Raw genomic sequence first — 24,458 nt, 5'->3', positions numbered from 1 at the left:
CACCCAGTAATATGCATTTAACTTTCTCCATGTCTTTTCATGGCTTGATAGCTCATTTCTTTTTAGCCCTAGATAATGTTCCATTGTCTGATGTACCACAGTTTGTTTATTGATTCAGCTACTGAAGGACATCTCAGTTACTTCCAAGTTTTGGCAGTTATGAATACAGCTGCTGTAAAAATCGTGTGCAGGTTTTTTTGTGGACGTAAGTTTCACTTCAAGTTTTCACCTTGGTAAGTACCAAGGAGCATGACTGCTGAATCGTATGGCAAGAGTACGTTTAATTTTATAAGGAAGTGCCAAACTCTCTCCAAAGTGGTTGTACCATTTTGCATTCCCACCAGCAATGAACAAAAGTTCCTATTGTTCCACATCCTTGCCAATATTTGGTGTTGTCGGTGTTTTAGATTTTGGCCGATCTAATAAGTATATAATGGCATCTTGTTTTTTTAGTTTGCAATTCCCTAATGACATACGATGTGGAGCATCTTTTCATATGATTATTTTCCATCTGCATATCTTCTTTGGTGAAATATCTGTTAAGGTCTTTGGTCCATTTTTTTTTTTTTTAATTATTTATTTATTTATTTATTTATGGCTGTGTTGGGTCTTCGTTTCTGTGCGAGGGCTTTCTCCAGTTGCGGCAAGCGGGGGCCACTCTTCATCGCGGTGCGCGGGCCTCTCACTATCGCGGCCTCTCTTGTTGCGGAGCACGGGCTCCAGACGCGCAGGCTCAGTAACTGTGGCTCACGGGCCTAGTTGCTCCGCAGCATGTGGGATCTTCCCAGACCAGGGCTCGAACCCGTGTCCCCTGCATTGGCAGGCAGATTCTCAACCACTGCGCCACCAGGGAAGCCCTTTGGTCCATTTTTAAATCGGGTTGCTCGTTTTCTTACTGTTGAGTTTTAAGAGTTCTTTGTACATCTTGGATAACAGTCCTTTATTAGACATATATTTGCAAATATTTTCTCCCAGTCTGTGACTTATCTTTTCATTCTCTTGACAGTGTCTTACACAGAGCAGAAAACTTTAATTTTAATAAGTTCAGCTTATCAATTATTTCTTTCATGGATCATACTTGGTGTTGTATCTAAAAAGTCACCTGCATACCCAAGGTCATCTACATTTTCTCCTATGTTATCTTCTGGGAGTTTTATAGTTTTGTATTTAACATTTCAGGCTGTGATTCATTTTGAGTTAATTTTTGTGAAGGATGTAAGGTCTGTGTCTAGATTCTTCTTTTTTTTTTTTTTTTAACATATGGATGTCCAGTTGTTCTAGCACCATCTATTGAAAAGACTATTTTTGATTCATTGTATTGCCTTTGCTCTTTGTCAAAGATTTGTTGACTATATTTATGGGGGTCTATTTCTGGGCTCTCTATTCTATTGCACCGATCTATTAGTCTATTATTTTGCCAACAGAACACTTTTTTTAAAATAATTAATTAATTAATTAATTAATTTTTATTTTTGGCTGCGTTGGGTCTTTGTTGCTGCACGCGGGCTTCCTCTAGTTGCGGCGAGCGGGGGCTACTCTTCATTGCGTGCGGTGCGTGGGCTTCTCACCGCAGTGGCTTCTCTTGTTGCGGAGCACGGGCTATAGGCACATGGGCTTCAGTAGTTGTGGCACGCAGGCTCAGTAGTTGTGCCCCACAGGCTCTAGAGCACAGGCTCAGAAGTTGTGGTGCACGGGCTTAGTTGCTCCGCAGCATGTGGGATCTTCCGGGACCAGGGCTTGAACCCGTGTCCCCTGCGTCGGCAGGTGGATTCTTAACCACTGCGCCACCAGGGAAGCCCCAGAACACTGTCTTGATTACTGTAGCTTTATAGTAAGTCTTGAACTAGAGTACTATCAGTCCTCCAACTTTGTTCTTCTGCTTCATTATTGTGTTGGCTATTCTGAGTCTTTTGCCTCACCATATTAACTTTAGAATCAGTTTGCTGGTATCCACAAAACAACTTGCTGGGATTTTGACTGGGATTGCATTGAATTTATAGATCAAGTTGGGAAGGAGTGACATCTTGACAATATTGAATCTTTCTATGCACAAACATGGACTATCTCTCCATTAATTTAGTTCTTCTTTGATATTTTTCATCAGAGTTTTGTAGTTTTCTTCATATAAGTCTTGCACACATTTTGTTGGATTTACGACTAGGTATTTCAACTTTTTTGAGTGCTATTGTAAATGGAATTCTGTTTTAAATTTCAAATTCTACTTGTTCATTGCTGGAATATAGGAAAGCAACTGGCTTTTGCGTATTAACTTTGCATCCTGCAAACTTGCTATAATTACTAATGAGTTCTAAGAGTTTTTGGTTGATTCTTTCAGATTTTCTACATAGACAATCATGTCATCTGTGAACAAAGACAGTATTATGTCTTCCTTCACAATCTGTATACCTGTTATTTCTTTTTCTTGTCTTGTTGCATTAGCTAGGACTTCCAGTACAATGTTGAAAAGTAGTGGTGAGAGGGGACATCCTTGTCTTATTCCTGATGTTAGTGGGAAAGTTTTTCACCACTAAATATGATGTTAGCTGTAAGATTTCTGGTTTTCTGATAGTTTTTATCATGAATGGGTGTTGGATTTTGCCAAATGCTTCTTCTGCATCTATTGATATGATCGTGTGATTTTTCTTCTCTAGCCTGTTGATGTGATGATTTACATTTATTAATTTCTGAATGTTGAACCAGATTGGCAGGATAAATCCTACTTGGTCGTGGTACATAATTCTTTTTATATGTTGTTGGATTCAATTTAGTAACATTTTATTGAGGATTTTTGCATCTATGCTCATGAGACATATTGGTCTGTAGTTTTCTTTTCTTTCATTGTAATTTTTGTCTGATTTTGGTTTTAGGGTAATACTGGCCTCACAGAATGAGTTAGAAATTATTCCCTCTGCTTTTCTCTTCTGAAAGAGATTGTAGAGAATTGGTATGTTTAGTACCAATTAAGTTAGTACTACTAACTTAAATGTTTAGTAGTGAACCTATTTTGGCTTGATGTTTTCTGTTTTGGAAGGTTGTTTATTAATTATTGATTCCATTTCTTTAATAGATATAGGCCTATGTAGATTATCTATTTCTTCTTGTGTGAGTTTTGGCAGATTATGTCTTTCAAGGAATTGGTCCATTTCATATAGGTTATCAAATTTGTGGGCATAAAATTTTTCATAGTATTCCTTGATTATCATTTGAATGCCCATGGATCTGTAGTGATGTCCCTTCTTTCATTTCTGATATTAGCAGTTTGCGACCTCTCACTTTTTTTTCTTAGTTAGCCTGGCTAGAGGTTTATCGATTGCTATGATCTGAATGTTTGTGTCCCTCCAAAATCAGTATGTTGAAACCTAACCTCCAAGGCCACGGTATTAGGAGACGGGGCCTTTGGGAGGAGATTAGATCATGAGGGCATAGCCCTCCTCATTGAGATTAGTGCCCCTACAAAAGAGATCCCAGAGAGCCAGCTCAAATGATCCATCATGTGAAAACACAGTGAGAAGTCAGCAGTCTGCAACCCAGAAGAGGGCTTTCACCAGAACCCGACCATGCTGGCACCTGTCTTCCATTCTTTTTCTGCCTTCTGTGGTTTTAACTGAGCGTTTTATATGATTCCATTTTCTCTCCTTTCTTAGCATATCAGTTGTACTTCTTTTTCTATTTTTTTCAGTGGTTGAGTTTGCAATATACATTTACAACTAATTCAAGTCCACTTCATGGGCAGTTTGAGTACCTTATAATAACAAAATAATCCTAATTCTTGCCTCCCCTCCCTCATATCACTTCTGTCATTCATTTCACTTCTACATAAGCATACATAAGCATATACATACATGTACACATAAGCACACATAGTTGGATATGTTGCTGCTATTATTATTTTGGACAAACTGTTATCTCTGAGATCAATTAAGAATAAGAAAAATAAAAGTTTTTATTTTACCTTCACTTATTCCTTCTCCAATGCTTCTCCTTTTTTTACTGTACATCTGAGTTTCTGACCTATATCATTTTCCTTCTCTCTAAAGAACTTCTTTTAACATTTCCTGCAAAGCAGGTCTATTGGCAACACATTCCCTCAATTTTTGTTTGTTTGAGAAAGTCTTTATTTCCACTTCACTTTTGAAGGGTAATTTCACAGGGTACAGAATTCTAGGTTGGTGGCTTTTTATCTCAACACTGTAAATATTTCAGTCCACTCTTCTTGCTTGCGTGATTCCTGAAAGGTCAGATGTAATTCTTATTTTTGTGCCTCTGTGGATAATTTTTCCTTCTGGGTTCTTTCAGGACTTTTTCTTTCTCTTTGATTTTCTGTAGTTTAAACATGATATGCCTACATGTAGGTTTTGTTTGTTTTTCTTTTTTGTTTTGCACTTACTATCCTACTTGGTGTTCTCTGAATTTCCTGGATCTGTGGTTTGGTATCTGACATCAATTTGGGGAAATTCTCAGTCATTATTATTTCAGATATTTCTTCTGTTTCTTTCTTTCTTCTTCTGGCTTTATCACTATATATATGTTACACTGCTTATAGTTGTCCCAGTTCTTAGATATCCTATTCTGTTTTCTTCAGTCTTTTTTCTCTTTGCTTTTCAGTTTCGGAGTTTCTATTGAGATACCCTCAAGCTCAGAGATTCTATCCTCTGCTATGTCAAGTCTACTAATAAGCCCATCAAATGTGTCCTTCACTTCTATTAGTGTTTTTTTGATCTCTAGCACTTTTTGGATCTTTGTTGGAATTTCCATCTCCCTGCCTACATTGCCCATCTGTTCTTTTTTTTTTTATTTTATTTATGGCTGTGTTGGGTCTTCGTTTCTGTGCGAGGGCTTTCTCTAGTTGTGGCAAGCGGGGGCCACTCTTCATCGCAGTGCGCGGGCCTCTCACTATCGTGGCCTCTCTTGTTGCGGAGCACAGGCTCCAGACACGCAGGCTCAGTAATTGTGGCTCACAGGCCCAGTTGCTCCGCGGCATGTGGGATCTTCCCAGACCAGGGCTCGAACCTGTGTCCCCTGCATTGGCAGGCAGATTCTCAACCACTGCGCCACCAGGGAAGCCCTGTTCTTTTTTTTTTAATTGAAATATAGTTAATTTACAATATTGTGTTAGTTTCAAGTATACAGCAAAGTGATTCAGATATATATATGTATATATCTATATGTATATATCTATATATGTATTCTTGTTCAGATTCTTTTCTATTATAGGTTATTACAAGATACTGAGTATAGTTCCCTGTGCTATACAATAGGTCCTTGTTGTTTACCTATTTTATATATAGTAGTGTATATATGTTAATCCCAAACTGCCCATCTGTTCTTGCATGCTGTTTACTTTATCCATTAGCACCCTTAGAATATTAGTCATAGTTGTTTTAATTCCTGGTCTGATAAGTCCAACATCCCTGCCATATCTGAGTCTGGTTCTGATACTTGCTCTGTCTCTTCAAGCTGTGTTTTTTGCCTTTAAGAATGTTTTGGAATTTTTTTCTTGATAGCCAGACATGATGTGCTAGGTAAAAGGAACTGTCATAAATAGGCCTTTATTAAGGTGATGGTAAGGTGTGGGGGCAGGGGAAGCATTCTAGAGTCCCATGATTAGGTCTCAGTCCTTTAGTGAGCCTTTGCTGCTGGACTATGAACTTCACATGTGCTTCTCAGTCCCATGTTCCCACCACTCCTCTTAGGTGGGACAGATGGTCAGAGCTATGGAGTTGGGTATTTCCCTTCTTCCAGATCAGTTAGGCTCTGATAAAACCCTAGCAGGTTTGGTTCTGGTTAAACAGTTTCTCCTGAGGGCAGACCATGTTAGGAAGAACTGAATGTTCTAGCATATTTCAAAAATGGTTCCTTTTCCTCTCCTCCTGTGAGGAGCATGAGGGACTTTTTCTCGGAAATTCATTATGAGAACCAGGTCAAGCTCCTGGAGGTAAAATCCCCCAAACTGTGGGCCCCCCTTATGACTGGGTCCCCTTGGAGTTTTTAACTCTTAGAATTGTCCACACTGAGCCTCCAGCAATTCATCAGTTACAGTTCAGGTTTTCCTACCCCAGCACTGGTTCTGTGGAGGTTTCTGCTCATGAATTTTTGCTCTGGTAAGTTGTGATTCTCTGTACCTGCCTGTCTGTCTCTCCAATTTTGGGGGCAGCAGTTTGCCCTGTGACCTCACTTCTCTTAAGGATCTAAGAAGAGTTGCTGATTTTTCAATTTCTTCAGCTTTTTACTTGTTGTTAGAACAGATGGGCAACATCTAAGTTCCTTACATGCCAGACCAGACTGGGAGTCAAGGTTCTTTTTGTTTTTCTTCATTTAAGCCAATTTGAGGTGGGTTTCTGTTACTTACAAACAAAAGAATCCCACTGAAAATAATGAATACTTGGGTAGCACTTTTCCATTAATAAGCACTTCCCCAGCTATTAGCTCTTTTAATGAGTAAATCAAGGCCTAGAGGCGGGATGTGATTACTCAAAGTTCAAAAAAACGTAGAAGAAACAGCCTGGGCCTCAGCGCAGAGATAAGCAATCCAATCCCTTTATTTTACATATAGAAAGACAGACCATATCCTCATACATTCTTGGTGAAGCTTTTTCAGATGATGATTTAACAGCACCAATCAATTGCCAATGTACAGAGTCTTTGACCCAGCAATTCTACTTCTACAAATAGATCCTACTCACACATGTGCATAAGTATGCTCATCGTGGTATTGTTTGTAAGAAGAGTAGAGAAAAACCTAAATGTCCATCAATAAAGAAAAGATTAAATTGATTATAGTGTACATTGCTGTGGAATGCTTCACAGCCAATAAAAAAGAATGAGGTGGATTTATATGTACCCCATGTAAGTTCCCCAAGACATGGTGTTCAGTGAAAAAAGCAGAACTCATAAGAATACATAGAATGTGATCTCATATGTAAAAGAGAAAATAAGGAACTAATACATGTGCATATGTACATGTACAGGTAGGCAATACAGACAGAGAACTGAAAAGGTTATATATCCCACCATCTTCAGTGGTTACCTCTGGGGAGGGCACTGAGAACAAATGATCTTTTTGTTTTGTTTTGTGTCTTTCTGCATTGCTGTAATGCATTAAGAATGCATTAATGTATTCCTTGGCCAACAGACCCACAGACAGACAAAAACAAGGGGACAGGTAGAACATTCTGCCCAGGGACACGCAACACGGTAGAGGAAGATATGGTCCAGAACGCAGACCTCCTGATTCCTACACTGGACTCATTCCTCTACCGCCTCCGAATCTCCACGGCTGTTTCCTTTACTCCACAGCCCTTGTTATAATCACAGCAGCCACCACTTATCTGGCGTCAGGTCACTACAACCCTAAGAGGTACAGACTACCCTCATGCATATCTTGCAGATGAGAAGACTGAAGCTCCAGGAGGGGATGTCCCTGTGTTTGAAACCTTTCATCTAATGCAAAGAGACAGAAAGTCCTTTGTACCCCTGCTTCCTGGCCCCTCACACCCAGAAGCCACTCAGGAAATGCAGGTTGGCCTGAGAGAACTGACCTGATATTCCTCCTCGGTAAGGCCCTCAGCCAGGGCATGCTGGCGCAGCTGGTCGGGGTCCTGCGCACGGAAGAGGCGGCTGAGCAAGGCATAGATGTAGGGGGCCTCAGGGGAGGTCTGCAGCAGCACGGCCAGGCCTCCATACCAGGCAGCCCGTGACAGGTGGTGGGCATAGAGGCGCTCTGTGGGTAACAGCAGGCGGAAGGCCTCGCGGCAGTCCAGGCTAGACACGCCGATGTCATTGGGGAGGATGTACTGGGTGTCCGCCATGGGCCCTGCTGAGAACCATCACCATGATCACAGCCATCATTTATCGCACGCCAACTGCACACCTGACTCTGTACTCTCACAGTCTGATTTAATCCTCTCCAAAGTCCATGAGGAAGGGAATACCATTGTACCCATGCACCAGATATGCTAACTGAGGCTCAGAGACGGTTAGGTGACTCACCCAAGGAGATTACAAAACATTCTGGTAGGCAATGTTTGGCCCGTGGCCTCTCAAACTTAAAGATTGAATCCAACTACCTAGTATTACAGTTGGGGAAACAGGTCCAGAGAGGCTAGAGCTTTGCCTAATAACACAAGGGAGAGGTCAGAAGCAGAGATCTGCATCTCTGGACTCCCAGCCCCAGGCCTCACTCCTCCCCTCCTCCTTCTCTGACCTCCTAGCCTCCTCCTTCAGAATTATCCCGCAGGTTCTTCAATTCTGCCCACCACTGTGTTCATAAGGACAAAGTCCCAGTTGGAAGACCCAGGTTCCAATCCTGGCTCAGCCCCAGACTCCTAATATCAAGTCAATTGTTTTACTTTTCTGCCCCTCCATTACGGCCTCTGTAAGATGAGATTGATAGTAACCCCAACCTCACCGGGTGGGTATGCAAATTAGACGAGGTCACGAGGTCACAAGGTCACTCCAATCGAATGGAATGTACCTACAGCAGTAAATGATTTTCCCTGAACTCTTCCTCTTGCACTGATCCCAGGATCTGTCCCACCCTCAGCTCTCTGCCTTTTCTTCGGTCCTCCGTCCTCCTGTCCTCTCCCTGTACTGGGCCAGGGGAGCTACCCTAGCTACAGAAGTTCAGAGTTGGGAGAAAACTCATTTTACAGTTCGGGAGATTGAGGCCAAGCAACTTACCGAAGGTCTCACTGCCCGGTTGGGATCCGGGTGTCTCCCAACCCAGAGCATACTCCACAAAGCCCTCTCTTACTAGGAATGAGTTTCCAACCTCCCCCGCCCCTCCCGATGCTGCTCCCCAACAGCACAATCCCCTGGGTTCTGAAAGGAGTGTTAACCCTTTGCTGCCTGGAGCATTCCTTGGCCTCAGGGCCGCGATGAATTTGGCAGGGGTACGGGATGGGGGGCAGAAAGAGAATGATCTTGCGCTCGGCCCAGACTCGCCCTGTCCCCCGAGGGTGACACATTGTGACCCCGAAACCCGGGCGCCGCGCCTCACCTCACCTGCAGCAGCTGCTCCGATCGCAAACTCACTTCCTGCTTCCGGCTCCCCCCATTCATTGGGGCTCCGCGAACTCCGCCCCCACCAGCCAATTGCCGGGCCTCGGGGCCCGGACGGGCATCGCCTCCAGCCAATAGGCGCGCCGAGGCGAGCTTCGCCGGCATGCCGGCTCCCGGCCCCAGGCACCACGGGGTCGTAGCGCAACTGCCCCTGCGGTCTTGGCCTTTTGTCGGCAGGTGGCGCCCGCGCGGGGGTCAGGAACCTCAGTGGCCTGGCCGGTGGCGGCCTAGTCCCGGCTTACGGGACCCCGAGCCCAGGCGGGAAGGCGTGGCTGTCACGGCCAGAGCACCAGGGACTCCCCCCACACAGTCCTGACCTCCGCTCTCCTTTGGGGTTTTTCCCAGTCCCCCGACCTCAGTTTTGTATGCGGGAACCTGCACCGTGGGAGTGATGTGGTCCTTCCTCGGTGGAGTCGAGGGCCAGGGGGCGGAGACTCTTCCGAGACTGCAAAACCCTTCGTGCAGGGAATCGAGGCTACAGGTGAGCGGGCTCCTGCCAGGGCTGACATGGTTCTACCGTGTGGGGGGCGCGGAGAAACGCCCCCAAGTGCTTCCCTGCACCGCTACCGACTCACCGTGGGCCTGATGGGGGCTGTAGCTGAGTATCGTCAAGCCTCAGTTTCCTCAGCACAAAGGGGCGAGGGGCCTGGCAGTTCCCCGGCGCTTGCTGGGTGCCTGACGGATGAGAAAGCCGCCTGCGACCCCAAAAGGCTGTCCAGGGCAGAGCCGAGCCTTGGATGTCTGGAGAGACTCACAGGAGGATGGCCTGGGCAGGGAATGGCATGTGGAAGGGCCAAGCGCCCAGCCTGGGTGAAGTGGGGAACATGGTGAGGGTCCCAAGTCAGAGGTGGGGCAGAGCCAGGCCATCTACGGTCCAGTCAGGCCTCCCCTGCCTACTGGCTGTGTGTCCTTGAGTGGGACACTTTACCTCTCTGAGTCTTGGCTTCCTCAGCCAGAGAACCAGGCTAAAAATCGTCTTTACTCGGAGGGATGTTGTAGGCTTCAGTGAAGTGTTGACAGGGTAGTGCTGCCCCCTAGTGTTGTGCAGAGAGGGGTGGAGGAGAGGGGATACCCTCCTTGCCAGCCTTGGCCACACCTGTGTCTAGGCCCAGAGCAGCAGCTGCCCACCACTGGCACCAGTTTCTCATTCACAAAAAGTGCCCAAGGCCCTGCTTGGCACAGCGGTGTGAACTGTTGACTCTGATGGTGATTATCATTATAGGGAGGAACTCAATAAATTGGTCTATGTCCTTAGAAAATCACTCTTCTTCCCTGTGCCTTGATTTTCATTGTCTTTAACATGCGTGTAAAGTCTTCCTTGACTTGGGAGAGGTTGAAATGTACACAGATAAAGAAGGAAGTGCCGTGCATGGACACCGGCGGGCAGCTCAGGCCAAGGAGAGATCCCAGTACTCCTGGGAAACCCCCAACCAAGCTGCATTTTTATCTTCACAGCTAATATGAGCACTTCCTGAAGGTCTGTGCTAGCAGCTTGACATGGAGGATCCCATTTAATTCTTGCAAAAACCCTGAGATAGGATATCATTTTACCTATTGCACATATGGGGAAATGGAGGCTGATGGATTCATTGACTTGACTTCCCTAAGGCCACCCAGGAAGTCCTCAGGTGTCCCTGAACTGGGGTCTAGCCTTCCACCACAGTGTCCCCTCCACCTGTCCCAACACACACACACACACGCACACACACACACACACAGTATCACATGCAGCAGTCCACTCCCTGGAGTCATGACCATCCCCAGCCTTGGCTCTTGCCCACAGGAATGAAGAAGGAGTAGGTGAGGAAGTAATTTTAAGTACATACTATGTTACAGGTGTCCTCCACACATTCACAACCACCTGGCAACACAGGGACTGTTATTCCATTTAACAGCTAAGGAGACTGAGGCTCCAAGAGTTGGAAAGGGGTAGAGCTGAACCAAGACCAGGGCTGTCTGACCCCCTCCACCAACACCTCTGAGTTCTCCCTCGTGTGGCACCTGTGCCTTTTGCTTGCCTTTCCTCCTAGAGGGTCTGAGATTCCCTGACAGAAATGGCATGGGAGTGTTCCCCCGTTTGGTTCTCAAAAGAGAAGAGAGAACTGGAAAGAGTTGGATTCTTACTGCTCTGGCTGTGTTTGTGTGTGTGTGTGTGTGTGTGTGTGTGCGTGCGCGCGCGCGTAGGAGTTGCAATGCTCCCAAGCCCACCCCAGCATCCCCATCTGGGCTCCCCCTCTGTGACAGTGTGATGCTCTGGAAGCAAGAGTCTGATCCCATCCTCCTCTCACCACCAGCAAGTGCCCTCTCTCCTCTCAACAGTCCCAGGTCTGGTCTCTGTGGCTCCAGCCGGTGGCTGTGTGGATTAGGGCAGGCCCCTCCCCTTGGAATCTGTACTCCCTAAGGCTCTGTCTTCCACTGGGGATGATGCCCAGGTCAGGCTGGTACTCAGAGCCTCTTCTTCAGATTTTTCTATTTCCAGAACCTCCATCTACCTGTCTTTCCAGCTTGTTTGCCCCAGAAGAGCTCTGGGGCAATCCCAGCAGCACCCCGAGCTTGCCTTGGCTCTCAGGAAGAGGTGACACTTAGCCAAGATGAATAGGGATCCAGTTCAGACTTGGCCTCTATGGCAACCAAAGCCCACCAGACCCCAGCCCAAGCCAGAGCACTTTCCTGGCCCAACATTCCCACCCCTCGTTCCTCTTTTCTGCCTCCTCCACACCCACCTCATTGGTCGTCAAGCATTTTCCCTGCCACACCTTTGCCCATGCTGTTCCCCTTGCCTGGGTTGCCCTCCAGACCCCTCCCATCCCTGTCCAAGGAAAGCAGCCCAGTGTGATGGAGGAGAGGGCAGGCTCTGAGGCCAGGCAGGCAGCTGTGGATTCGAATCTGACTTGGCCACTTCCCAGCTGTGTGACTTGGAGCATGTGTTTTAATCTCCCTGTAAACAGAAATGGTAACACCTCCCTCCCTGGGTTACTGGGAGGATTAAATAACAAAACCTCTGAGAAGCAGAGCCTGGTGCCTGGTGAGTGCTCAATGAACATAGTTATTATTACCATTAGCACAGTGCGGGGCACACAGTGGGCATTCGGTGATGGTAGCCCCTGTGTCACAGCCAACACTCTGGAACCACAAGTCCTCTCCCCGCCCGCCCCCGCTCAACTCCTGACTGTCCAGAAATGAGGATCGGAGCTTTCACCCAGCACCTTCCCTGTCAGCATGGCGCCAACATCTCGTTCCAGCCACCTTTCTGCCCCCTGAAGCCCGTGCTCCAGCCACTCTGAACCTCTCACTCAGTTCCCTGCATACTTGCACCTGAGCCTGTGCTCGGCCTCCCTTCTGCCTTAAGTACCCCCACCCCCCGACTTCCTGTGGATCCTTCCTGCGGGGATTCCCAGCAGTCCAACGAGGCAGAGCCCTGACACACCTCCTCAGTGAAGCCTCTCTCACTCCTCACTTTTCTACCCTCCGGTGAGACCAGCTTCACAGCCCCTGATGATTCTCTGATCCTAGCGCACAGGAAGCCATGCTGTCCTTCAGTAATTGGTCTGTCATCCACTAGACTGTGAACTCTGCCAGGCAGGGAACCAGGTCTGACTGTCTCTGTGTCCCCAGATCCCACTTGGCAAAGGAGTCCAGCCCACAGTGGGTATCCGCAGATGTCGGTCCCAGCCTGCCGCCCCCCTGGCACACCCTTAGGGGCTGGAGGCGTTGCACGCATGCAGGACACAAGGGATTTGTGAGGGCAGCTGAGCAGCAAGGTTTATAGAGGAACCCAGGGCAGCAGCAGGGTGATTATCTGGAACTGGGTTGGCAGGCTCAGGGCACAGCCAGCCTAAGCTGGGGGTCAGGGGCCCATGGCCCCTTCATTCCCCCAGGGGCACAGTGTAGGCGGCATGATGTGGGATGCCCCAGGAAGGGCCAGGGCGTAGGGGTGAGCCTCCCTCCATCAGCCTGGGACAGAGCTGGTGCTGAGGCCCCATCATTCTGACCAAGGTGGGGGTCCCAGAGACCCCCCTTTGGAGCCAGAGTTAAGAGGGAAAGGGCACCACCCATCCAACGCGTCCATCTGGTGTGGCGATGTGCCAGCAGGTAGAGTCCCACATGCAGAGCTCCCTCTGGGCTGCAGGAGGTGGGGGACCTGGGTGGGCAGGCGGGCGCGGCAGCAGGGGGCCCCCAGGGAGCCTAGTCCAGCGGCCCCTGGAAAATGAGGCGGACACAGCCATGCTCGCCGGTGAGCCAGGCCCCGCAAAAGGGACAAGCAGCGTGGAAAGCGTGGGTGCCATGGGGCAGTGGCGTCTGAGCCCAGTAGCGGGCAGTCTTCTCAGAGCAGACGTGGCCACAGGGTGCGAAGGCGTGGCTGGGCGGCCCGGGGTCCAGGCAGAGGCCGGCCTCCTGGCCGAGCCAAAGGGGCACGTAGGGCCCCACGAGGCGGCAGAGAGGACACTCGCGCTGCTGGGGGCCCCGCTCACGCCGGCAGCCCCAGCCGTGGTAGCCGTGGACATGGCCACAGCGGACGTAGACCCAGGGCTGCTGCTTGTCGGGTGCCGTGCGGCCACGGGCCGGGCTGGGGAAGGCGAGGGTGCTGAGGCCCACGGGACACTGGGGCCGCGCCGCATTCGCCTCCTGCCTCTGGGCCTCCAGCTGCTTCAGCGTGGGCGCCCGCAGCAGCCCCGCCGGCGTGCGCCACAGCAGCGTGGCTCCACAGAGGTCAATGAGGGAGCCGTCCTGCAGCACGTTGGACTCGTTTACCACCTGCAAGGGCAGCAGAAGAGCCTTATTGCCCAAGAGGCTCCTGAACCCCCTGCCCCTGGGCCGCCATGACCCCAGTCAAGCCACCCATCCATCCCACTGAACCTCCCTAGAGAGAGCACTCTGGACCCGTGGGGCTGGCTGGGTCAGAGGAGGGGGTTGGACTGGGGCTGAGGAGGGGGGAGGGCTGGGGCAGAGGAGCAGAAAAGACTGAGAAGCCGCGTGGGAGGGGAGACAAGTGGTCCCAGGCAGGCACCATTCCTTACACTCAGTGGAACGTGGGGCTTGGTCACCTCATCTGTCAAATCAGAAGGCCTGGACCAAAATGGGAGTTTTCTAAAACATTTTCCCAGGCTCTCCCCTAATGGCAGAGGCCAGAAACTCCTCTGTCCAAAACACTGGGGACTTAGCCCAAAGCAGGGGTCCTAAGGGCTGAGGTTAAAAGCAAGGACTCTAGCACTAGATCGTCTGGGTGTGAATGCTGGCCTCAGCATTTACTAACTCTGTGTCCCTGGTCAAGTAACTTATCCTCTCTGTGTCTTAATTTCCTTACCCTCAAGATGGATTTTACTTCCCTGTATAGCAAGTGGTTCTCATGAATCAATGTAAACACTTGGAACGCTGCCCAGAACATAGTAGGTGCTCAATAAGTGTGTCCTAGTGAAACGTTCAAAAGCATAATTTTAAAAAATAATGTTTCCCCAGATCTCCCAATAGAATTGATGCTCTGGAAAGATAAGCCATGCTTTCCCTCGAGGTTTGGAATCTCCTTGCCCGAGGTGCTCATACCTGGGAAAAGCTCTGCGTGGCCCATTTGAGGATCTTTGCCACATGACATTGGGCAAGCCCCTATGTCTCTCTAGGACTCTCCCAGCTCCTAACATTAGTTCTCTGATCTGTACCACATGGAGCGTTCACTGTCACCTGTGTCAGAACTACTCCAAGGCCCCTTCTTGCTGGGAGAGAATAAAGCTAAACCCGTGTGAACGTGACAGACATGTTACAAACTGCCAACACTTCAGGCTACAGTAAACTGCTCACACACAGGCCAAGTGTCACCCTCATAGGAGGGTGTGAATTTTTCAGCTGCTGGCATCCTCAAAGCCACTTGGTACTGCACGGTGTGTTGGTGTGGGTGCCACTTCACATCACCCCAGGGACCTCCGGCAGTATGTGGGCTACACTTGGAGATGCTGGTCTGGTCCCCTCTGTGGTGCAAGTGGCACGTGCCCCCAGATGGACCCTGTTGGGGATCCCTTGTGCCGCAGGACTGGAGATCATCTGTCCTGGCTTGAGAAGGGGGAAGGGGAGATTGGGAGGACCCAGGAAGGATGAGGGGGTGGGGAGGAGGGTGGACAGGCCACCTACCAGCTTCCCCCGCTGCTGTGCCGAGCGGCTGTCCCTCAGAGTATATACATTCCCACAGACCGAGATCTCCCGCCAGACACCCGGGGCCGAGTCCTCAGAGAAGCCGCCTGCTGGGTGCATCACCAGGACCCCGTTGGTGGTTAAGCCGTCCATCAGGCCGTCAGGGGTCCGCCATTTGGCTGCCCGCTCCTGGGACCACATGTGGGATCAGATCACATCCCCGAGTGGCCCCCAGCAGGCTGCGAGCCAGGAGTGCTGTCCCTCTACCCTCGAGCTCAGAGGTGGCCCGGAGAGGACTAGAATTGGCGCTGCATGACCTTGGGCGTCACCTGACCTCTCTGAGCCTCGCTTTGCTCATTTGTTAAGTGGGGTTGCTAATCCCTGCATAGGTCATGGCTATGATTACTGCAGGCTGGTCCATCACCCCAGGATGCTGCCCCTCCCCAGCCTACCCCTCAGCTCACTGTCAGATGTAGTGCTGGTCCCTGCCCGGGGGGCTCACTCACTCCAAGGAAGATGTTGCTGGAGGCATCGAAGCCAGCGGCATAGATGCGGGAGGTATAGGGCGGCCGGCGGTCACAAAGGATGCGGCAGGCATAGCGGGAGATGGTGCTCTGGGCAGAGGGGCCCTCGGCAGCCCCTCCTCCAGGGGACGTGTCTGTTACCACAAAGTCGATCATGTTCTCCGTGGAGCGGCCAATCTGTGAAGGAGGGGAGGGCAGGCACAGGAATGCCGTGTGCACAGGTCAGTCCTGTGGGCTTCCCATCCCAGGGTTCCCAGCAGCTGCTCTGTGTGCAGGGTCACCAAACAAGGAGGGGACAGCACCATCCCAGCTCCCTGGGGGTCTCCACATCCAATCACTGGTGTCTGTGTTTCTCCTTCTCTGTCTCCCCCCCAGTTCCTGGAAGCACCCCGCTCAATTAAAAACTAGCTGATTTGCGGATAGAACAGTGAAAGGGTAACTGACACCCATAGCCTGGGAATGTTCAAATGTTAGTAGAAAATGGTGAATTTTTGATAAATATTTACTATATATCATGTTAAGCATTTCGTGCGCAATATCTCAGTTAATCTTCCCAACGATGCCCTGCGGTGGGACTATAATGGGCCCCACTTTACAGATGAGGAAACCGAGGCCCAGAGAGGTTAAGCGACTCTTGCCCAAAGTCATCCAGCTACTAACTGACAGAGCTGGGAGCAGAAGCCAGGCAGTACGACTCTCACAACACACTCTGAACTCCTAAACTGTATGCCTCCCGCAGGTGGGACTCCAGGCTTGGGTTTGAATCTTGATCCAGCCACTGACTTCCTGTGTGACTTGGAAGTCAACAGCCCTCACTGGGGTGTCCTGCTTCCTCCTCTGAAGAGTGGTCCACTGCGCTGAGGACACAAAGTACCTGCCCCGTGGCCACGAGCCACCCCCTGGAACACCTGCAGAGCTGAGCGTCCAGGCCTGGTGGTCCAGTGGCCAAGGCTTGTGGAGGCGCCCGAGCATACCTGGAACATGTCTGTGTCACTGTCATGTGTGTACTCGACTATGACCGAGTGGCTCCGGGACAGTGTGTACGAGATGCTGTGCTGGCCACGGTTGCTCAGTGCCTGGTGACAGAAAGGAGAAGTCACTTTCCCAGGCTTGTGGCCAGGAGAAGGGTGAGCCTCTAAGCCAGAAGCTGGAGCCCAAGGCCCAGTGGCCACTCCTAGGGAAGGGGCAGTTCCACCCTCTGCAGAGGGTGTATTGTGCAGCTGGCATTTTACACACGTTACCTTATTTGATCCTTAAAGCCACCCGAGGGAGGCATGGTTATCATTCCTGTTTTACAGTTGAGGGAACTGCAGCTCCCAGAGGAGAAGAAACTGGCCTAAGGTCTAACAGCTGGAAACAGCAGAGCCCGAATTCTAACCCAAACCCTCTGCAGCCAAAGGCCTTTCCTTTGTCATTGCTGTGTGACTGTCACATCCCCTCTCTGAGCCTTGGCCGCCTCTAAAGTGATGCTGACCACTTCCATCCAATGGATGGGGTCTGGTGGTCAAGGAAACACTTTGCAGACTGCAACACATGGCAAGGGATCTCCCACCAGCACCATTTCTCTGGGGCAGTGAGTGAAGACACAGTGGGCTCCCCTGCTCCAGCGGGGCTGTGGGCAGGTAGGACTGGGAAGACCAGCACCCAGGACTGCTAGGACAAGCTGCTTGCCTTGGACACAAGCGGTGTGGAGATGTGGTGCATGACGTCCGGCTTCACTCCGTTGGCGTGTGGCCGGCGGCTCAGTGCCAGGCGGCTTCGGCGGCGGCCCTTGTCCCCACTTGCCAGACACCCATTGTAGCTGTGGATGTGAGGGTTAAGAAGAAAGGGTTGCAGGGAGAGAGAGAGAAAGTGAGCCCCTGAGAGACTAGGAGGAACTGCCAACTTCTGGGCAGATCCTACCTTAATAGACAAGCCCTAGAACCACCCACAACTAGAAGACCCTACTGTATCAAACTGGGGCCTTCGGGGAGTGGGGTGGGGGGTCAGAATATCCTCAAAAGGCCTTGCATCCAATTAACCAGTGTCTTCTGGACTCTTGAACCATGCCTGGCCAGGTGCCAGGTGCTGGCATGGTATAGCGACACACCACGGTCAGTTCTGTGCCCTAAGTTTTTCAAGGAACCTGGGTGCCACCTGCCATAATCCAGGCACAAGCCAAGTATGCCCCAGGCCCAGAGACAGGAGAAGGGAATTCTGGCCCCAGGATCGGGTTTCTAAGAGAGGGGACACCCATACTGGGCCTGGAAGAACTAGAAAGGATTCACCTTTAGCAAACTGTCATTAATTATATCACAAGTACTACCGGAAACCAGAATGAAAGAAAACAACAGACCCACAATGCCACTACCTCCATATCGCCACACACATCAAATTTCTACCTTCCTTTCCAGCTCTTGTCCAGAGGGAATGATTGTGGAAGGCAAAGATGGAGTGAGTCATAACCTTGATCGCTGCCATGTACCGGAGCCTCCCGTGTTCCTGGTGTTTCACATTATTAATTACCTAATGGAACGTGTGCAGCGTCCTGCCAGGCAAGTATCTTTCTTCTCATTTTACGAATGAGGAAAACTGAGGCTCAGGGAGATAAAATGGCTTGCCTGAGGTCCCAGGCTAGTCAATGGGAAAAGTCTAGATTTGAACTCGGGTCTGTCTGACTCCAGCCTCTTCTGCAGAAGACTTTCTGTAGGGAGGGCTCACCCTGAGCAAAGGTCCTGAGGCTGGAAGGGTTTGGTGAGATCAGAGAGTGATGACTTGGGTGGTAAAGTGCAGCAGGGGAAAATGAACTTGGTGGGAGGGCCCTGAACACCAGGCTGAGGATTCCAGACTTTATTCCATAAGCAGTGGGGAGCCATGGAAGGTTTGGTGGCAAGGAGTGAAAAGGATGAATAGCTGGCAAATACAGCCGAGGACCACTTGAATCAGAATCTTCCCCGGCCCCACACATGGAGATTCTGATTCTGTAGGTTTGGGATGGGCCTGTTAATGGGTATTTTCCAATGTGCTCGCCAGGTGGCTCTGATGTCCAGCCAGTGTGGGCCTTCACTGCCCTGCAGAGAACAAATGGCAGTCAAGAGGGCCTGTCCCCTTAGGTCTGAGCTCTCCCTCATCAGTGGCCTCACCCTCAGCTGCAATGCCAGCTCTTCCTTTGGGACATCGAGCAGCTGCTTTTTTTTTTTTTTTTTTGGAAAGTGTGGAGTCCTAACCACTGGATCACCAGGGAATTCTGAAGCAGCTGCTTTTCTAATGCAAGCACCCCTGAGAGGGGCATCACTTTTGCCCTTGTAAGCTCTTCCCACATATGGGGGGTGGGACAGTTCAGGACACAGGCTGGGGCCTCAGACGGGCCTGGCTTAAATCCTGGCTTTTCCGCTTATCATATGACCTCTGTAAAATGGGGCTAATTTATCAGGACCTACCTCACAGGTTCATTGTGAGAACTAAAGGAGATAAAGCATTTTAAAATGCTTGGCACAGAGTTTGGCATATATATAGCAAGCCCTTGGTAATGTTAGCTATTATTATTATTATTACTGAAAAAAAAAGTACATGGCATATACATGTCAACAAACAGTAGCCATTATTATTTCTAAATAATCATCACAATGATAACATAGCTTATCAGATACTTTCTTCGGGGTAGAGAGAGAGGCCAAAAGGAGGTACAGACCAGGGAGGAAGGAGAGGAATCTGTGCCTGGGGCAAGAGCTAGGTGGGTGGTGCAGAGATCCTGGTCAGGTGAAGACCAGGAAGGGATGAGCTCTACTCAGCCACCAACTCATGTCTCTTCCTCTCTCCTGGCCTCAGTTTCCTCATCTGTAGCGTGAGGGTCAGCTGTAGCTTAGCAAAAGTTCACTAGACCTAGAGTAAAAAGCCCTGGGTCCAAATCCCAGCCCTGCCACTTACCAGCTGTGTGCCCTTGGGCCAGTCACTTCCCCTCTCTGAGCCTCGGTTTCCTCACCTCCTTCCTCACAGCATCTTTGTGAAGATTGAAATGAAATAACGTCCATGAAAGGGCTCGGCACAGGCCTGCCTCCCAGAACACTTGGTGCGTGCCAGGCACTGTCCTACATGCTTTACAGAAATCACCTCATTCATTCCTTCCGACAACCCTCTGAGGTATTATTATTAGCATTCCTATTGGGAAATGGGAAAACAGAGGCACAGGGAAGTAAAGCAACTTGCAGAGGCAGGATTTGAACTAAGCAGTTTTGCTGGAGAACCAGAGTTCTTCACCTCAGACTACACACACTAGGTGCTTTATGAAAGGCAGCTGGTGTTACTTTCTTCTGCTCAGAAACGTGGGTGGGCAGTTAGAGTTGTCTCAGTAATTTATGAAAAATGGGAAGATAAAATAACAATTATGAATTGAGGTGGGCTTGGTCAACTTTGTCTCTCAGCTGGGAAGGTGAGGAGGGACAAACAGCAGAAGGCCCTAAGTGGGGAGAGCCGGGGCCCTTGGTCTGGCTGTCCTGTGGGGTGCCTGGTGCCCCACCCCACCTGGACCAGGGAGGCTCACCCCAGAACGATGAGTTCACCATACTTGATGGGCTCCTCCCCTGGCTGTGCATCTTCACCGGGAGAAGAGAGGACACAAGAGCCCTGGTTCTCCAGGTGCTGGAGGTCTGAGGTTCGGGGGGAGCCCACTTCAGGGTTTCCTTCCAACACCATTCTGGGCAGAGTGGGAGAGGAGAAAAAGAGCTTTGCAGCCTCCCACCCCAGCCCCCTCAATGCCAGCTCTAGCCTGCTGCAGGCCACCTAGGCTAACAACAGAGTGACCTTTCACCCACTCTGTTGCTATGGCAACCACTTCACTTCTGCCTCCCCTAAACTGACAGGGTTGCTGGGATACCAGGGAAGGGAGATGGATGGGATGGAACCAAGAGGGTGGGGCTGCACAGAGGGTCAGAATATTTGGCAGGGGCAGAGGGATGGACCAACTTGGGGCGGCCAGAAGCTTCTTTTTGGCCAGGACCTCAGTCTGGGATGTGCTTGGAAGAAAGTCACCCCAGGAGTTGGGGGCCCTTACTGCTCATCCTTCACTCAGTTCCTGGGTTTGGCTCTCAGCGCCGGGACCCCTGAGTAACACTTCTGTCAGGTTTTTGGAATCTACCTGTCCATCTTAATCTTTCTGTCCCTTTGCTGGTCTAGGCCTCTGTCTGTCTGTTTTCTCAGTGACTCTCTGTCCCCGCCGCTGTCCTTTTCGCCATCTCTCTACCCACGCTCCTCCCCGTCTCCGCCTGTCTGGCCACCTCTACCTCCCCATCCACCTGCCCCAGTCTCCCCATCTTGTCCTCGCCCTGCGGGCAGGCCTCTGGACCCCTCCCCGGCGCACCCCCCTCCCTCCCTCAGGTGTCAGTCTGCAGTCCCCGGGCCGCCCGGGTCTCTGGAGGCCTGTGGGGGCGGCGCTCCCCCCTCCCGCTCGGGCTGCAGCAGAGCCAGTCCCCGCAGGAAGCCTGTTTGGAAAACATCCCAGCGCAGTAGGGACTGCGCCGGGGCAGGCCGGCGCCCCGCGCCCGGGGCAGGCACAATGACAGACCAGCGCATACGCAGATACACACCCGGCGGCCCCTCCACACAAACACGCGCGCTCACACACACAGTCCAGCACAACCCGAGCCCCGCGGGCAGTGCCCGGACGGGCGCAGAGCCCACCCTCGACCCGCGACAGCAGGCGCGATCGCGCAAAGAGCCACAGGCGCCCGCCCTCAGACCAAGTACCCCTGCCACCCAGACACTCAAACACGCCCCCAGCGTCCGCTGGGGCCCGCCCGGCGAAGCCCCCGCCCACTCCGCCCCGGCGGCCTCACCTGGCCGCGCTCCGGCCCCCGCTCGGCGCCGCTCCCTCGGCGCCTCGCTCCTGCTCGGCCCTGGGGCTGCTGCGGCGGGATGGGCCCGGCCCGCGGCGGCTCCGCGCTGCCTCGTCACGGAGACACCCGGAGCCGGGGGAGGGGTACGGGCGCCAACAGCCACGCTCCGCCCCCTGTGCTTATGCCCCGCCCCGTGGAAGCCCCCGCCCCCACTCAAGACCCCGCCCCTTGCGGCGAAGCTCTTCCCCAGTCGGCGGAGCCCCGCCCTTTCTCAAGAGACCACGCCCCTTATAGGGCCCCGCCTTCGGGCCCTTGGAAGCCCCGCCCACCACTCTATTTTGGGAACGCCCCCGCCCAACTTCGCCAGCTCCGGGACTCTCAGGTAGTCTACGAGACCCCTCCCCCAGTTCGGGCTCCCCTGACCCCGCCCTCATTTCTGGGGACTCCCGGGTTCTCCTTGAGACCCTGGCGCCCCCTCCCCCACCGCGGTCTAGGACCTTCCCACTGGGCTGGAGGCCCCTTTCCCCACCTTAGGCCAGGGACTCTCCACCTCCTGCCCGAGAACTCGCCTCCCAGATGGGGAAGCCGCGGAATTAGAGGAGAGAGGCAGGGGCGGGAAGGAGATAGAAGGAAAATACTAGAGGAGGCGGAGGAGGGGGTGTGTGTCAGCAGGAAGGCAGAGGAAAGCCGCCGCGTTTGACTCCAGTCGCAGACCTGCCTTCCCCCCACAAGCTCGGCTGCTTTCTCGCTGTGCAACCTCCGGCTGACTCTGGGCCCCCCAGGTGTCTAGGAACACCTCCCTCTCTCCCGCCAGCTTGCACACACCACCTGAGATGCCGCAAAGGGGATGGGAACATTTTGGGGTTTGCAGTCCCCTCCGGTCCTGGGCTTGCAAGAGATCTCGTCTGTCAGTCTGTGCCAGGTGCTATGTGCTGTGCTTTGAACAAAATAAGCCCTTTAATTCTTGGGAGCCAGGCACTATAATCACCCATTTTACAGATGAGAAAACAGAGATTTAGGAACCTGACTTGGTCGTGGTTATTTTCCTAGAAAGGGCCCAAGAGTGGATCTCAGCTATGTGACTCCAAAGTCTGGACTCCTAACTTCTATACCTTCTTGTTATGACTTGGGAAGGCTGGACAGCACTCAGAGGTGCAGAGCCAGAGGGACCCAGAGATGCATCAGATAAGATCCCTAGAGCTCACTATCTCTTGGTCTGTTTGGGACTACAACCAAGAGCTGGGGGAAGCCCAGAGGGTGGACCTTTCATTTGCATCTTTGGAGTGCATGTTTTATTGAGGAAATCAAGGAAGGCTGCACAGAGGAGGCCACCTTTGGCCCCAGTCAAGAAGGATAAGTGAAAGTTTGCCCACACATTCCTGAGAGGGGACACACTTCCCCTCTGTCTCCCCAACTTGTTGCTTATGAAGCTGCCAGTCTCCACGACTCCTCCTGGGCCCCACCACATCCACACACACCACTAACTCCGCCACCTAAAAATAGTCCAAGATACCAACTGCTTTGCCAACTGTTCTGGGGCCCCAGCAGCCAGATGAAACAAGAAAGCAGCTGACAGCACACCCTTTGAGGACAAAATCACTCATTAATCAAAGAGAAACTCCCTGAGAGGCCACCACAGGGCAGGCTGGACTGCTGAGCTGCCGGCAGCAGGGCATACAAATCCTGCACCACAGGGTAGCTTCCATCCCTGACTGCCTACAGTATGCCCACCTGCATGCCAGGTATGCACAGCCATAATAGGACACAGGGACACTGGGACAGTCTTACTCCCCTTTGCACTCCCAGCTTCCAGCACATTTTCTGCCAGAGCAGGCCCTCTGTGAACATGTACTGAATTACTATTAGAATTCCCAGTTTACAGATGAGAAAAGTGAGGCTGGAGGTGGGGGGCAGCCAGGTCACACAGCCAGGCAAGTATGGAACTGACGTTTGACCAGAGCCCCCGTGCTACGACCTGACACCAGACTGCAGGAAGGGCTAAGAGAGGTTCCAAGTCTTTGTCCCAGGAGGCAGAGATTTCTCCTGTGGTAGAGCACTGGGCTTGGAGCTGCATGGTGGGTACAGTCAGACCAGGAGGGACCTCTGGGAGCATGTGATGAGCCTGATTGAAGCATTGCATTGTCCAGGTCAGGGAGAGGAAGGGTGAGTTGGAACACCACCAACAGACACAGATTCTCAAGTCCCAGCCTTGGCTTCTGGCTCTAAGGCCCATGCTCTGTCCTAAGAACTCCAGCTTCGGAACTTCCCTGGTGGTCCAGTGGCAAAGGCTCCGTGCTCCCAATGCAGGGGGGCCTGGGTTTGATCCCTGGTCAGGGAACCAGATCCCACATGCCGCAACTAAAAGATCCTGCGTGCTGCAACTAAGACCCGGTGCAGCCAAATAAATAAATAAATTTAAAAAAAAAAAAAGAAAAGAACTCCAGCTTCTTAATCTCTCTAGGCGTCACTTCCTGTATTTATAAAATGGGAATAATAATAGTACCTTCCTGAAGTGGGATAAAAGTGTGCAGTATTGTTTTGAAAAGCTTTTTGTTCAGCCCCTCCCTTCTCTCTTCAATCAAGATCTTGACCCTATTGCTTCTTTTTTTTTGGCTGCGTTGGGTCTTAGGCGAGCAGGGGCTAATCTTTGCTGCGGTGTGCGGGCTTCTCATTGTGGTGGCTTCTCTTGTTGCAGAGCACGGGCTCTAGGCATGTGGGCTTCAGTAGTTGCAGCATGCAGGCTCAGTAGTTGTGGCACGTGGGCTCTAGAGCGCAGGCTCTGTAGTTGTGGCGCACCGGCTTAGTTGCTCCGTGGCATGTGGGATCTTCCCGGACCAGGGCTCAAACCTGTGTCCCCTGCATTGGCAGGCGGATTCTTAACCACTGCGCCACCAGGGAAGTCCCGACCCTATTGCTTTTTAAAAAGGGGACAAAGAAAGGAACA

At 51.2% G+C, this 24,458-nt stretch overlaps 2 protein-coding genes across 8 annotated transcripts in view; both read right to left on the bottom strand.

Moving 5' to 3' along the window:
• DPP3 (dipeptidyl peptidase 3) overlaps nt 1-9,052 on the bottom strand; it is a 33,743-nt gene extending 24,691 nt beyond the window's left edge. For 2 of the 5 annotated variants that reach the window (XM_068555303.1, XM_068555308.1), the window contains exons 1-2: nt 9,004-9,046; nt 7,539-7,813 (exon numbers count right to left, since the gene is read on the bottom strand). In XM_068555303.1, the coding sequence (XP_068411404.1) occupies nt 7,539-7,808 (270 nt within the window). In that variant the 5' untranslated portion in view covers nt 7,809-7,813; nt 9,004-9,046. Of the gene's footprint in view, nt 1-7,538; nt 7,817-8,998 lie in introns of all 5 variants that reach the window. The other 3 variants (XM_068555304.1, XM_068555305.1, XM_068555307.1) reach the window with 3 other exon arrangements.
• A 3,690-nt stretch (nt 9,053-12,742) lies between these two features.
• PELI3 (pellino E3 ubiquitin protein ligase family member 3) lies at nt 12,743-21,598 on the bottom strand. 3 transcript variants are annotated; one of them, XM_068555106.1, is made up of 8 exons: nt 21,515-21,598; nt 20,224-20,376; nt 19,611-19,682; nt 17,376-17,505; nt 16,679-16,780; nt 15,687-15,881; nt 15,181-15,369; nt 12,743-13,815 (listed from the first exon to the last, which is right to left on the bottom strand). In XM_068555106.1, exons 2-8 carry the CDS (start codon nt 20,373-20,375, stop codon nt 13,246-13,248), a joined length of 1,410 nt encoding a protein of 469 aa, XP_068411207.1. In that variant the 5' UTR covers nt 20,376; nt 21,515-21,598; the 3' UTR covers nt 12,743-13,245. The 3 variants fall into 3 exon arrangements, with proteins under 3 accessions (XP_068411207.1, XP_068411209.1, XP_068411208.1); XM_068555108.1 differs by lacking the exon at nt 15,181-15,369; XM_068555107.1 differs by lacking the exon at nt 19,611-19,682.
• Nucleotides 21,599-24,458: the final 2,860 nt, after the last annotated feature.

Source organism: Eschrichtius robustus, chromosome 11, assembly GCF_028021215.1.
Source record: "Eschrichtius robustus isolate mEscRob2 chromosome 11, mEscRob2.pri, whole genome shotgun sequence".
In the NCBI taxonomy this organism is placed as follows: domain Eukaryota; kingdom Metazoa; phylum Chordata; class Mammalia; order Artiodactyla; family Eschrichtiidae; genus Eschrichtius; species Eschrichtius robustus.
Note: the sequence above shows the minus strand (reverse complement) of the source record. Positions and strands in the feature narration are given on the sequence as shown.